Genomic DNA, 14,500 nt, shown 5'->3' with positions numbered 1-14,500 from the left:
AAGCTAGCCAGGGAAGGTGGTGAGAGAGGCAGCGTTTGCACCCTTGGTGGAAGCATGGGTGCGAGTTTTCAGGTGCTGGGGACGGTAGATTTGGGAAGGACATCGAGGCAGGAGCGACCAGCGGACAGAGGTGCAGAGCCTTAGCGGTCAGCACTGAGCTCCGTGCATGTGGTAGAGCTGCTGGCAGGTGAGCTGGGCTCAGACCACACAAGGCCGGGCCTGCTCTGCTGAAGGTTCTCGACGGTGGTTTCAGATGGTGAGGGAGCCAACACAAAAACAAGTGATGGAGATACGTTTTATGTGGGGCCAACATTAGAAGCCTTGTGGAGGATGGGCCAGGGCAGAAACTGGAGAGGGGGAGCCGATGAAGTGATAGAGTGATGGGAGGGGTCGGCGGAGGGACAGTGGGAGCTGCGGAGTGCGGAGTGCCGGCGCGAGGTGCCAGCATGGAGACGGGCGCTGGAGAGAGGAGCGGGTTTGTGGTGAGGTCTGCTTTTGGCCAGAACAGGTTAACAATTCCAGTAGGACAGCCCAGGTAACTGTGGCCGGAAGACAAGGAGAAGGAAAATCTAAAGCCAGGGTTAGAGGTCAGATGGGAGATAAAAACGGAAGTCTTCATCCTTCATGTGTTGGTTCCATCAACAGAAATGGGCCAGACATCCCAGGAAAGATGACCAGGAGAGGAGGCCCGGTGGGCGCTGACCACTGAGGGGCTCACAGCAAGAAAGGTGTTGGGGAGCGGCCGGAGGGGTAAGGGAGACCCAGGAGAGCGCATCCTGGAGCTGGAGGGAGAAGCACCCGGACACCCAGGAAAGAAGAGGAATGAAAAATATCCTCTGGACTGGGCGATCAGGAGGCATTGGCGACCATCCAGGGACGGTTCTAGTCACACGAGAGTAGGGCCACAGAAAAGGTTTTTCTGCTTGGTTTTTTCATTTGTTTTGGTTTGTATTTGGATGGGGGTGGGTGTGGGTGTGGGTGTGTGGTATGTAGAGGAGTCTGTAGGCAGTTTTTAGCCTGAAGGAGAAGCCGAGGAGAGTGTTGAGATGTGTGGGGATGGCGGGCTGCGTGGTGGAGCAGTCATGGGCCCTGGTGCAGAGGGTGTGGCCCGAGGAAGAAGTGGGAGGGCAGCGCTGTACTGAATGAGTCCAGAGTGGAGGGAAGGGACGCCAAGGCATCCTGGGCCTCCGACTCTTTAATGTGACAGTTTATAGTAAAGAGTCGAGTTTTTCCTGCCTCCCTTCCGCTGCAGAATCACTCTTGGAACTGTTGGAGAATGCTGCTCCTTGGGTTTTCAGAACTCCAGTGTGGGGAGAGGAATCTTTTCACGCCTTCGATGCTGTGGTCTCTTTGAGAGCAAGCAGCTCTCCAGCGTGGGAATCATACAACCCGCAGCAGTTGCTAAAACCCAAAATAAAGATTTGCCTTAACATACAAACCCATTTATATGACCAGGCAGGTGGTAAAACTGAATGAGATGGACCAGTATAAGACAGACTGTCCTGGAAGTGTGGAGGCCCTTGGTCGCTGACCCTGGCCTCGGGGGTGAGGCAGCGGGGAGGGGTGGGGCCGGGGGTACTCGGCCTGAAGCGCAGCGCGAGTCCACCCTGGCTGCTTGTGTCCCCTGGAATCAGCAGCCCGGTGTCTCCTGGTCTTCTGATTTGTCAAGGGAAGTTGGAAATCAGGAATTTTATGTGAAATATCTCAAATGTAGACACTGGCAGCTAATTCAGGTATTTCAAAAACACCATGGGAGCCAAAGAAACTCACTGCCAGGAAGTGTTCAGGCACGGGTCCCCAGTTTTCAGCTCTGCCTTATGGCCTTCAAGGACATCATGACCATGCTCACTTGCCTTTTCTAATTCCTATCTTTATCTTTTATGCAATTGAACCAATCGAAAGGATGCTGTACCACAAAAAATAACTCATTCCAATTTCCACAGTTTTTTCACACTTCCTTTTCTTCTCTCTCCTTCCCTTGGTCTTTGGAGCACTTCCACCTCCATTCTGGCTTCTTACCCCACACTTCTCCTCACCTAGACTGTCCGTTTCTCAGAGCAGAGCCCATGCTGCATCCTCCCTTGTGGCTACCGACGTGCGCCGCGTGGGTAACACGCCTCAGTAGATGTGTGCTGACGGGACACTGAACCACATGAAGGTTTCGTAGAAAAACACACATGTCGACCCTGCCTTTGGTAGCCATATAACCCTAAAACCGTATTTTTTTTAACACTCTCCTACCTCTGAGAGCCATTCTGCCCCTTTCTTTCTGAGCCTCCCCCTTTCAGGTCGTGTGTCCTTATCCCCGCCTCAGGATGCAGGATGGACTAACCTTTATGACAGGTTCCTCCTTTCCCTTCACTGGAGCCATGGTATCACCTGTCCAGTCACCCTTACCTTAGCGTGGTGTTGATTTCAAAGAATTTCCCAGTACCGTGTACTTTTCTGTGAGACAGTTTCTGTGAGAAACTATCCTGAGAAGTTTTGCGGGATCTTGGCCCTCTTGACTCCTCTACCGCCTGGTTTAGAACCCACCCGAACGGGCCCCCGGTGGTTTGAAACTGCCTTCCATTGGGCATCCTGGAAGGGAACTAACTGCCTTGGCCTGTAGGCGGGTTCCCGTCAGCCAGAGCTACCGTTCTGTCTGTCCACAGTAAAGAGGCGAAGGCGACCTTTAGTGTCACGGGGTTCTACCCAAGGAAAAGGTCTCCGAGCCAGGCTCATACAGGCTTCGCTGGCGTTCTTGGGACTGTCTTTACGGTCACAGGTACTTTCTCCATCGTATTTCAGCGGGTTTATTTCTCACCCCTGACTCTAGGGAGAAGATTGCCTACTTCACCAGGGCCAAGATCAGCATCCCGTCCCTGCCGGCTGATGACGTATGATTACATTTACATTGCTGAAGAAATTATTTTTTCACTCGTTCATTTCTTAGGGAGGGCGAAAGACTGAACATTTGTTTTGTTTTTAGGGGTTTTGGTGTTTTTTTTTTTGTAATATACATGTCAACTCTTAAAGAGCTTTTCTTTCACATCAGATTTTCAACATGTCAATTTGTAAAGCACCTTGAATGTAATTCTTATATGTTTAAAAAAGACAAAAAAAATCAGATAACCAAAATGGGGTAATCTTGTACGCAAGTGTTGTACAGTCTGTGTGTATGGCCAGTGGGCTTTATTTAGTGAAGATGGACTAGAGGCGGTCCCCAGTGTGTATCCCATTGAACCGAGTGTTGAGAGCAAGCTCGATTTAGCGGGAGGTGGTGCTCGCTTTTCCTGTGTGTTCTCATGAGCACACTGTGCAGATGGCAGTGGCGCCCTGTGCTGTTTTGTGCTCGAGAGCAGCTCGTGCAGTGTGAAGTTCAACATGAAGCATGAGCTTCAGTACAGAGCTCCCGGCCCACCTGAAACAGGTGCGGCGCTCATTTCTGTCACCTGTGTGGGAACGCTTTGCTTCCGTCAAACAGTTTCCTTTTTGTCCTTTTCTATTTGTCTAAAGAAAACAGAAACAAAATGCTGAGCGCAAGAATATAAGAATGCGAAGGAGCAGTACTCCTGGCCTCACTGAAGTTCTTGTCATTTATGACACTGAGGGGAGGGAGATGCGAGGAGAAAGCCAGTTACCCTGAAATACACTAAAACACTCATCAGATGAGCAGCTGCTGCTTCTAACTCAGCTTGACTTTGCACAGGTGTTCACATGTGAGTTTCTGGGTGGCACCAATACCGTTTCGTCCTAGGTGTGAGGATGGTGCCAACTAGAAGAATGTGGTGGCTGCCTCTGAGGACAAACTCCTGGAGATGCAGAGGGATTTGCATCAGCACTTATTTGGTGAAACCAGGAACAAAGGAAAGGCTATCTTGATTGAATCAAAGTTGCCAAAAATTTTAAAAGATACTTTATTAAACAGATTTCTGACATTTACTGGAAATTACTTTGCAGCTCTCATGTTTGGGGGATCCCAGCTATAATTTATGGTAAGGAATTGGGAGGCAAAGAAAGGAGTATGCCTGGGGAGATTATTAGTTTCAAGTATAGGCTAAGTCATTGGTTTAAAAAACACCATTCTAGATGAACAAGTTTAGAGACATAAACAGACTCAAGTGTCCTCCAGTAGAATTTTAGCTTACCCGGCCCAGGCACTTCTTAAAGAAACAGGTCCCCAGTGTAGCTCTGCCAGCATAAAGGCTTCTAAAATAAGAAGTACTTATGCGATTTAAATCATACTTATTACTCAGTCTGTTTTACTGAAAGAGGCCGTTTTTGTTTGGCCATCTTATATAGCAAACTAAATCTTTTTTTTTAGAAATGCAAATATCATCTTAAAGGAAGTGGCCCCTTAAAAACACACACACACACACACACACACACACACCCCCCACACCCACCCATGAGTTCTAAGACTAAGCTAGAACCGTCATTAGCAAGAATTTTTATTTTCTTCCAAGTAATTATATTTTGGAAAGTTCCTTTTATCAGAATCAAAATTCACATTAAGCAATTTCTGAGCCTAGAACCTTAATTATTTTTTCCTAAGTGTCCCACCACTTATATACCAATGTCTTTGAAGCTGTAACTGGACGTGACACTATGAACAAACCCAGCCTCATGAAGTGACTGAGCGCAGTGCTTCAGGACGGCCCAGTTCATTCTATCAGAGGACTAAGGCAAACTAGAGGAGGAGTACCATTCATCCTGGTCAAGGTCAAATGTGAAAGGAGTTTATTTAATGTGGAGTTCAATGAAGGTCAGCTGTTTTCAGCTTCTTAGTTTGACCATGAAAATGTTTATGGAATTATGTGTAGTTGTACCGTACGATTTTATTTTCTTCATTTATTTATTTACGGTCTTATTTATGTTCTGTTTAATATATAGTTCGGTTCTGGCCATTTTAAATGTTTGACATAGAAGAGGCTATATTGGAATATTTACAGCTTTATAAATCTTCATCAGATTAGCTGTTAACTTTTTGTAATACAGAAAGTTTCAGACAAGTATAAAAGAATAAAATCTGTCTCAGGCTGGTAGTCAGCAGTTGTGACCAAGATGCTTTTGGTTTTATTTTATAAAATTTGCTCATTTCTAACATGAGAGTCAAGCATATTTTAATGTAATCCTTTTCCACACTTTAAAAATCAGCAATAGTGTTATGTATTTATAGGCAGCTTTTAACAATCCTGTCATATTTGTACTAACCCAAATGATTCACAGTGACAAAACATTTTAATAACTTGATCACAAAACCATATGGACAATACGAATTTTAATATTATAAATACTATTTTTTAAAGGTAGAATTTATTCTGCACAGGGTAAAAAGAATGTAATATTTAGTTCTCAAGTTTGAGTTATCAGTATGTTATTACAATTTTGTATATCAGAATCTAAGTGTTACAGGTACAAAAAGAATATTGCTAGCCAAAAGAACAACATTTAGCTGAATCTCTGTAGCATGCAAATCAAATAAATTTAAAATTTTTTTTTGCTATTACTTTATCTATATTGTATTAAATATCAAAAGCTCAGGACTGAACTAAATATTTAATCAGGTTAAATTCTGAATATGTTTCTGTTTTAATTTGTCTTGTTTGTAAAAGTATGCAAATACATCACATAGATTAACTTTGGTTTCTGCACTTTTCATGTGTTTGTGGGTGGAAAAATATTCAGTGGGTTTTTTTTTTTTAAACAAAGACACATATTGCCTAATACTTTACCTCAGTGTCATTTATTGTTCAGTCAATTCCCCTGATTGGCGCAAACACAAGAGTTTATGTGAACCATGTACTGAGCAAATATAAAATCTTTCATGAAGAATTCCCCAAGCCCGCAGTTTATTGTGAATAGTTCTTGGTTGAACGCTATGCACTGCTGATAAAAAAAAGATGGAGTATTGTCGTTGTGCGAGTAAAACAAAAGGCTCCAGGATATGAGTTCTGTCATCCCACTGCCCAGACCAGCAGCGTGCTCAGCGGCCCTGGGCAGAGGTCCCCACAGGTTCTCTCCCACACACCCAGGTCCTGACCCGCAGCGCCCCCTGCATCTGCTCCCCAGAGCCAGGGGCCGCCAGGGGTGGAGGGGGCGTTGGCCGTCTGCTGGAGAGCACAGGACCCAGAAGCCAAAGCACATCTGCATGGTAGATTTTTCATGAATCTTCCAGAACACAGGATTGCCCTCCTCTGCCTCTGACATAGTAAAGGCGGTGTGGGTGAATGTGGCTGACTTTTGGAAAAGGTTCCATGGAGGCACTGAAGTCTCCAATTAGAAATAAGATGATGTGTCCATGTCTCTCACTTCTCAAGCTTTCAAAGAGCCAGCAAATTTTTTTAGTACAATCAGATGACATGCATTTTACATAAATATGCTGCAAGACTTTGGTTTCATGTAATAGGCGATCTTGAACAGTTGGAAGAAGTAAATGATTAGCAGTAACATTTCCAATTGCCAAAATGATTCATCTCTATGAATAACACCTTCAAAGATGTGTAAGTACTAATATAATGTTTTATTTACCAGTTCTGTACAATCACTGGATCTTTTTTACAACTGAGGAAACTCATCCGCAGTAATGAGTATGATTACTATTAAGTCTTGATTGGCTTTGGTCTCAGAGTAGAAAAGTGGCTTACCATCTTAGAAAGAAATTATAGCTTAAGAAGCTAATGGCCACAGGAAAAAACACATTTTAGGAAATGAAAAGCATAGTGAATGGGTGACTTTGTAGCAAGAAATCCTACCACATCCAGAGTTGACACCTGAGGAGTGGACACCTCTGATCCCGCTGGCTTAGATTTCCAGGTGGGCATTTTTCATCTCCAGGTGTTGATGGGGATATTGCATTTCTGCCACTGCATAGTGGCCCGAGGCTGGAGGAGCTGGGGTCGAGCAGGCTGCACAGTGGAGCAGACACCCTCCTAGGAGGAGAGAGAATCCAGCAAACCACCCGAGAAAGAGGGCTTCCCCAAACTCCCACCTGGGCACAATCTCTGGGATAGTCTCATCCCAGAACTCCCGGACGATCAGGTGGGCCACCCAGGAGACCGGCACGACGGTCGTGATGCCCGCCGTCCAGAACAGAAGTCCTCCCAGGATCAGCAGTCGCTTCTTGCAAGCTGGCTGTCTCTCTCCAATTCTCAAGCAGTCCAGGCCAAACCCCGAGACCAGCAGGCCCAGGAGCCCCAGCCCGTTTGACAGGAACATGAGAATCCTGGAGCCCCTGAGTTCGGCAGGCAAAGCCAGGAAGGAATCAAAGTCCTTGCACTGCATCCCCACTTCCTCCTGGATGACGCACGTTTGCCAGAGCCCCATGGTCCAGTTTTCCATTTCATTTAAGTCCAGGTTGAGGTTTTTCCATTGTGGCAGGTAGTTTGTAAGACAGGATAAAACCCATCCCAGCAAAGATAGTGAAAGTCCAGCTAATTGTGCCACGGTTCTAACTACTACAGCCATTGTCAAGTCCTGCGAGCTTTAGCCAAACTAACTCCTGCCTTTCGGTTGCTGTGAAAAGAAGTGTGACAGTGTCTTATCACCGGCGGAGCTCAGAAATATTTTTTCATTGTGTATATAGGAGGATTCTTGCCAGGGAAATAATGCTGCAAACCAGTAACGCCAAGGTGTGGCCAAGATCATGTTCGTGTCCTGTGGGCGCAATTTTATAGGAAGCAGTTTGTCCCTGAAATAACATTAAGTCGTAATAATCCTCCTTTCATTGTTAACGTATAAATGGCTTTCATGTTGTTCCCAACCTTCCTAAGGAGTGAAAGAATTGAGAAGCCTAAATGCAAAATGTTTAATTGACAGTTTTGGCTCCACTCCTACTGCTTTGTGTCTTACTAATTGCACCTGTCAAATTTTCATCTGTTAAAGTTCTCACATGTCAATACATATGTTTTGGTACTACTGAGTGTTACCATTTTTTAAAAAATACATTCAAGAAAAGTGTTACTTAATAAATAAAACCAAATAAATTGGTCTTCGCAGAAATCTCTCTAGACCTTAACTCAGGCCTGTTTTTCTTAATCCCTCTTAGGCTATGTATACCACGTCACATGAAGCAATATTGAGCTAACATCAAGTCTGTTTACCTAGTGCCTTTCTGTCAAATTCATGCATATGCATAAACACTTACTTTTTCTTTGCTTAGATATGCCTCCTGTGCTGTGGGAAAGTTAGGCAATAGGCTTTTGTGGGTGAGAACCAGCCTCTCTGTTGGTTCATCACTAAAGTATATATCCCCATGCTTATAATTTTTAATTGAACAAGGGAGAATTTCTCTTGGGGCACATGAACTGCAGAACCTGGATACCAGGCAGAATACTTTTGGAATTATCTTTTTTAAATATGAAGCTTTTGAAGGAAGAGACAAGAGGAAATTGGCCAGTATTTTTAATCTGAGAGTATCTTGATGTACCAAAAACTTTCAGCCTCATAAAATCCTGTCACATAGGGTGCCTAGTAATTTTCTGAACACAAACCACCTCTGTTCAAAGAAAACCAAAGTCATTGTTGTGGCAATAACACTCTGGGATAGGCTTAACATGTGGTTTTGCTAGTGTAGAATGCTTAAAAGATTTCAGATTGTTCATTTTTTTCTTTAGGAAACAAACTCATTATCATGTCCCGGTACCAACAAAAACAAAAAAAGATTCTGATACAGAATTAACACATTAAAGCTTAGTACCAACTATATTGGATAACCATCACCACATTTTGATTTAAATAGCCAGATCAATGGATTATTTTTGCTCATACCTATGTAATGCTTACCGTAGTAAGTTTCTTTTAGGTACAAGATTTGCCTCTTCTCCAGATTTGGAGGGGAAGGGGGGGTGATCTTGGATAGAAAAGTAGTGGTTCGGTGAGAAAATGTGACCAGCACAGATTTAGTTACATAACAAAGACCCCATTTTCATGTAGAGCCTACATCGCAGTTGATGTAGAAAGATGCGGCTCTCTGGTCTTGTCCAAGTCTTACACTTTAGGATCTGCAGTTCCATTTTCCAGGTATGGACTATGCATTTTTGCCACTGCATAGTGGCCCGAGGCTGGAGGAGCTGGGGTCGAGCAGGCTGCACAGTGGAGCAGACACCCTCCTAGGAGGAGAGAGAATCCAGCAAACCACCCGAGAAAGAGGGCTTCCCCAAACTCCCACCTGGGCACAATCTCTGGGATAGTCTCATCCCAGAACTCCCGGACGATCAGGTGAGCCACCCAGGAGACCGGCACGACGGTCGTGATGCCCGCCGTCCAGAACAGAAGTCCTCCCAGGATCAGCAGTCGCTTCTTGCAAGCTGGCTGTCTCTCTCCAATTCTCAAGCAGTCCAGGCCAAACCCCGAGACCAGCAGGCCCAGGAGCCCCAGCCCGTTTGACAGGAACATGAGAATCCTGGAGCCCCTGAGTTCGGCAGGCAAAGCCAGGAAGGAATCAAAGTCCTTGCACTGCATCCCTACTTCCTCCTGGATGATGCACGTTTGCCAGAGCCCCATGGTCCAGTTTTCCATTTCATTTAAGTCCAGGTTGAGGTTTTTCCAGTATGGCAAATAAGTTGTAATAATGGATAAAACCCATCCCAGCAAAGATAATGAAAGTCCAACGAATTGCATCACTACTCTGAAGACTAAAGCCATTGCAACAAATCTGAGGACTTCTGCCGCCCCTATAGGACAGCTGTCTTTTGTGGTTGACAGTAGTGTGACGATCTTGGTTCTATGCGGCCTGGAATATAAGCTTTGGTCATTAACTCTTTGGGCACTCTGAAATGCGTTTTTGTTCTTCTTGAATATAATGTTTCATGTAAAGGACGAAGAACTCTTAAAACTATGAGTTAGGCTTTCTGATAAGGATTTGATCTGTTACCTTCCAATTTGCTTGGTAAAATTATATCCCCAATGCTTGATGATTATAAGTCTAAAGATGAACAAAGAGGGCTCTATGACCCCTCACCCTAAAATACAACAGAAATCTTTGTGCTTCAATATGGATTAATTAGATTTTAAGTGGTGATAAAAGGCCAGCTCTTTCTACAACAGGACTTCATTGTAATACCTGAATCTGAGATTTCAGAGATGCAAAACAAGACCCTGTAAAGAAAGGTAGACTGTTTCCCTATAATCTTTATTCTTCTCGGACTTCCTTAACCTACACAAGAGCCTGGCCCACGTTCTTGAGTGTCACAGGGACTTGGCTGGGACTTGGCAAAGACGTTTCCGTCAGATTCCTTTGAAAGGTAGAGGCTGGTTTGCTGGGTTAATTAAAAGGAGAACGACAGAGGCCAGGCCCAGAGGTAGTAAGTGAGGAAGGGAGCTTCGCAGGAGCTCTCCGTTTCACGCTAAGATCTTCTCCATCCTTGTTAAGGACTTAGGGTACAGCTTGATTTCTTTGTATCTGGGAGGTGTGTTTTGGTCCAGAGCTGAGCTGTCTGCTGTTGTGTAAGCCATAGACAAAGCAGCACCTAGCATGAAGACTCCTGCCATTTCCAGACAAAAGGCCCTGGTTTGAAAACAATAGCCACAGTGGAGCTGATCTCTGAGATTGGATCTTGTTTGCTTTTTTTTTCATTTGGGCCACGCGTTGAGAGCATGATCCGTCAGGGAATCCAGGCCCTCACAGGCCAGGACAAGAGGCCACCTGCTCCAGAGTCCCCGGGCTCCTCCCCAGGTTCTGCATGGTCCAGCTCCTCTCCACAGGGCCCCTGGGTGTCCAGCACCCACGGCAAAAAGGCAGGGTCTGACAGGCCTGCATGAGATAGAACAGGCAGGTTCCTAAAGTGGAGCCACTGACCTGGAAGAGTCGAGTGTCGACTGGTAAGAGGCATCGACTGCAAGAGAAGCAAAAAGATTATTTGGAGTCTCAAGAATTGCAATTTGGAAAATGGAGATTGAGTAGAAGCTCAGATGTGCTCCAAAGAAGACAAAGGAGACAGGATTTTATAGAGGCGAAAAGAAATAAATTATACAGGTGGTTTTGTAAGATTTGTGATTGATGCCAGCAACAACTGTTACTTCTTGGCTTTATATGATCGGTTGCTAAGGCCATCTCTAAGGCAGAAAGTTCTTATCTATGGGAGTAAGCATGTTTCTTGGAAGGTCAAGATGATGGCAGTGAAGCACAGTTCAAAGGTTACATTCTGTCTGGGTAGAGATACACATAAGCCCCACTTCCCTAATGGCCTCCCAGCTCCATTTTAGAAGCCTTGACATATGTTACTCCATTTTGTTATCATCAGCAGCATTTTCCCCTTTTGGTCAAGATCTTTTGGCAGAAAGCATCATGGATCAGTGTTTTATTGACATATATATATCCCTCGTCACCAGGATGGCTCATTCCTGGGAAGTCATGTCCCATGTAGGGGGACAGCAAGGTACTCAATCATCAGTAGGAGTAACGCAGTCAATGGCTTTGGCCACATCTGAGCAATAAGGAGGTGGTCAGGAAATGAGTCTGAGGTGATGAGGATCAAGGCTGCCCTAGGGCATCCTGCCTTACATACCGATCGACATCGTCCTCCTCCAGGAAGTATAGGACGTCCTGACCTGATTCATATCCAAAGTTATACGACCATCTGATAACCAGACCCCACCTGCACTGATACCATTTTAACGACTTTTTTACATAATCTTTCCTTTGTCTTGTAAAGAAGTAACTCACATACCTACGCCTTATAAATTTAGCCCTGCCCTCAACCCAGTGTAGCTCTTCACTGCCCGTGAGTTCCGTCCCCGTGATACTCCACGCTATTCTCTGAATAAAGGAGCACTACTACCAGACCTTGAGAGTCCAAGAAATCTTTCTTTTGATTCCTCAGCTCGCCAAGCCCACATCAATAGGCATAGTGTCTATCTGGAAACAGTATCAAGTCCTTTGTTCAGAGTTGCAAGATTGGTTGATCATCTCAAGTCACTGAGCAATCGTTATTCTGGAGGTAGAGACAGACAAACAGCATCAAGAAATGCAAACCATTAGTCGCTTAAGGTGACAAAGATCATGCAAACCAGGACAATAATCATTAGTATTACTTGGAGCAGATCTAAGTGAGTAGTAGTATAAGTTTAAATGTAAGTACACATAGCAAAATTCCAGTAATCATAAACAATATTTAAAGTTCTGATCTGCTCCAAGCACCCGTACCTGAAGGAAGACAGGGAACCAGAGGGTGTCATTAAAAGACATTGGACTAGAGAGATGCTATGCTGCTTTTATAATTTTTCCAAGTTCTGATGCAACTTCACCAGGGGAGTTGATCCAGGTACAGCAGCAGGTGTAGGCTGTGGCACAGATGCCGCCCTGTTCTGTAAGGAGATAATTGAGTGCCTGTTGATTATCTAATATAACCCTTGCTATGGAATCCAGGGATCATTGTTATTGAGCAAGGCTTGAGTGGTGGATTTTGCCAGGGTGGCTATGGTTAGGGATAAAATTTTTATCAACAGGTCATCATGGACAACATTAATCCAAGGAACAAAGTCTTTGGGACTGGTAATCAATGGAGAGTAGTTGAGGTGTAAAAAGGGGTTGCCAGCTTTCCCCTAGACCTATGAAATTGCAGTTGTTTTGTTTTGTTTTTTTAAAGATTGGCACCTGAGCTAACAACTGTTGCCAATCTTCTTTTTTTTTTTTTCCTGCTTTATCTCCCCAAACCCCCCTGTACATAGTTGTATATCCTAGTTGCAGGTCCCTCTAGCTGTGGGATGTGGGACGCCGCCTCAACGTGGCCTAATGAGCGGTGCCATGTCCGCACCCAGGATCCGAACCCTGGGCCGCCATAGCAGAGCGCACGAACTTAACCACTCGGCCATGGAGCCGGCCCCGGGTTTTTTTTTTTTAACAAGAACTTTAAATGATATATGGTATCCTAAAAGGCATTGTCCTGCCATACACCAGCTGTCTAGACATTCATAAGCCCATGGTTCCCCGTAGTAATCACACACAAAGGTGTACCCAAAAGGGGCATCTAATATGCAACGCCTTCTAGTTCCATAGTAGTGTCAGTGGTCAGGAGCACTTGGAAAGGTCCTTTCCAATGGGATTTGAGGGCTGTCCTCGTCTCTTGATGCTTCCAGAATATAGTCACTGGGCTCTAGACCGTGACCAACAAGATCCTTTAAACTGGAACCTGGGAAAACTTCTTTAACCTGTCGATGATAGGCTGAGGCTAAGACATTATAACCTTACAACAGCTGGTCACATTAGCACAAGACAACAAGGGGTCAGCAGAAGGTTGTGTACCAATAGACACTGATGTGCTGGTGATTATCTCGTCTGGAGTTAGTTTCTGTTTTCCAAAGAGGGAACTGTGAACAGTCAGCAGGACCAAAGGCAAAACTTTAGCCCAGGGGAGTTCTGTCTACAGTATATAACAAAACCTCAAAGACAATAACAGGACTAGAATCAAATGTCTACAAAGGTGTAAACATAATTTTTCTCTCCACAATTACCCTAATTTCTTTTACCTAAAATAATCACAGTAAAACTAATTTATTTATATTAAAAACTTGGCCTGATTATTTATACAAGTGAAAATCAGAATACTCACTGAGAGCCAGCCCTGATGGCCTAGTGGTTAGAGTTCAGCACCCTCTGCTTTGGCGGCCCAGGTTGAGTTCCTGGGCGTGTAACCATACCACTTGTCTGTCAGTAGCCATGCTGTGGTGGTGGCTCACATAAAAGAACTAGAAGGACCTACAACTAGAATATACAACTATGTATTAGGGTTTTGGGAAGGGGAAAAAGAAAAGAGAGAGAAGATTGGCAACAGATGTTAGCTCAGAGCAAATCTTTCCCAGCAAAAAAAAAAAAAAAAAAAGAATACTCACTGAGAGTTTCTGAATTCTGGAGGAATCAGGTAGGGAGAAAAAGTAAATGTTTCATCTTTGTTCACAAAGGTATATCTTACCTAATTGTTGACAGCTTAAAGGATTTCTTTAAATCTGGAAAAGCAAAAAGTTACACCATCTTTCTCAGCTCACATAGTCTCATGTAATTTAATATTTCTTCTACTTCAGTCCAGTTTTTCCATTAGTGTTCTGAACTGTGCCTGATGATTGAGGATGATAGGAACAGTGACAATTTGAAGAAGGTGAAAGGTTTTTGGTAAGGTTTGTGTGTCTGCGCAGTGAAGTGGGTGCCTTGCTCACAGGCAACTGTGGACGGTATATCCCAACTGGGAAATACATTGTTCTAACAGTTTCTTTGCCATCGTGAGGGCATTAGCTTTTCTGAGTAATCAAAGACTTGATAAAGACAAAATACAGAATCTTTGTTTCCTAGGCAGATTACATTAAAGGTAAAGGAACTTTGTTTATAATTTCTTATTAAGAGCAGACCAATAATCTGAGAAGCCTTTGTCCTTTAATAGAAAAACCAAATTCTAATTTTGTGCCAGTATACTTTTGATATTAGAATTTATTTTTAAATAAATTCATTTTGATCTTAGCTAGCTTGACCACACATCAAAATTTCTTTTTTTTTTTAAAGATTGGCACCTGAGCTAACAACTGTTGC

At 44.1% G+C, this 14,500-nt stretch overlaps 3 protein-coding genes across 3 annotated transcripts in view; 1 reads left to right on the top strand and 2 right to left on the bottom strand.

The window, feature by feature from the left end:
* The window catches only part of WWC2 (WW and C2 domain containing 2), a 210,470-nt gene extending 204,979 nt beyond the window's left edge, over positions 1–5,491 (top strand). The window contains exon 23 of the mRNA XM_070598578.1: positions 2,819–5,491. Coding sequence (XP_070454679.1) covers positions 2,819–2,885 — 67 coding nt within the window. The 3' untranslated portion in view covers positions 2,886–5,491. The remainder of the gene's footprint in view (positions 1–2,818) is intronic.
* Positions 5,492–5,623: 132 nt separating this feature from the next.
* Positions 5,624–7,586, bottom strand: LOC103558775 (claudin-22). Its single transcript, XM_008531969.2, has one exon. The coding sequence runs from the start codon at positions 7,447–7,449 to the stop codon at positions 6,787–6,789; it is 663 nt and encodes a 220-aa protein (XP_008530191.2). The 5' UTR covers positions 7,450–7,586; the 3' UTR covers positions 5,624–6,786.
* Positions 7,587–7,652: 66 nt separating this feature from the next.
* CLDN24 (claudin 24) lies at positions 7,653–10,829 on the bottom strand. The gene has a single exon (XM_070598580.1). It carries the CDS (start codon positions 9,625–9,627, stop codon positions 8,971–8,973), a length of 657 nt encoding a protein of 218 aa, XP_070454681.1. The 5' UTR covers positions 9,628–10,829; the 3' UTR covers positions 7,653–8,970.
* Between the last annotated feature and the right edge of the window lie 3,671 nt (positions 10,830–14,500).

This window comes from Equus przewalskii, chromosome 28 (genome assembly GCF_037783145.1).
Source record: "Equus przewalskii isolate Varuska chromosome 28, EquPr2, whole genome shotgun sequence".
NCBI classification, from domain to species: domain Eukaryota; kingdom Metazoa; phylum Chordata; class Mammalia; order Perissodactyla; family Equidae; genus Equus; species Equus przewalskii.
Note: the sequence above shows the minus strand (reverse complement) of the source record. Positions and strands in the feature narration are given on the sequence as shown.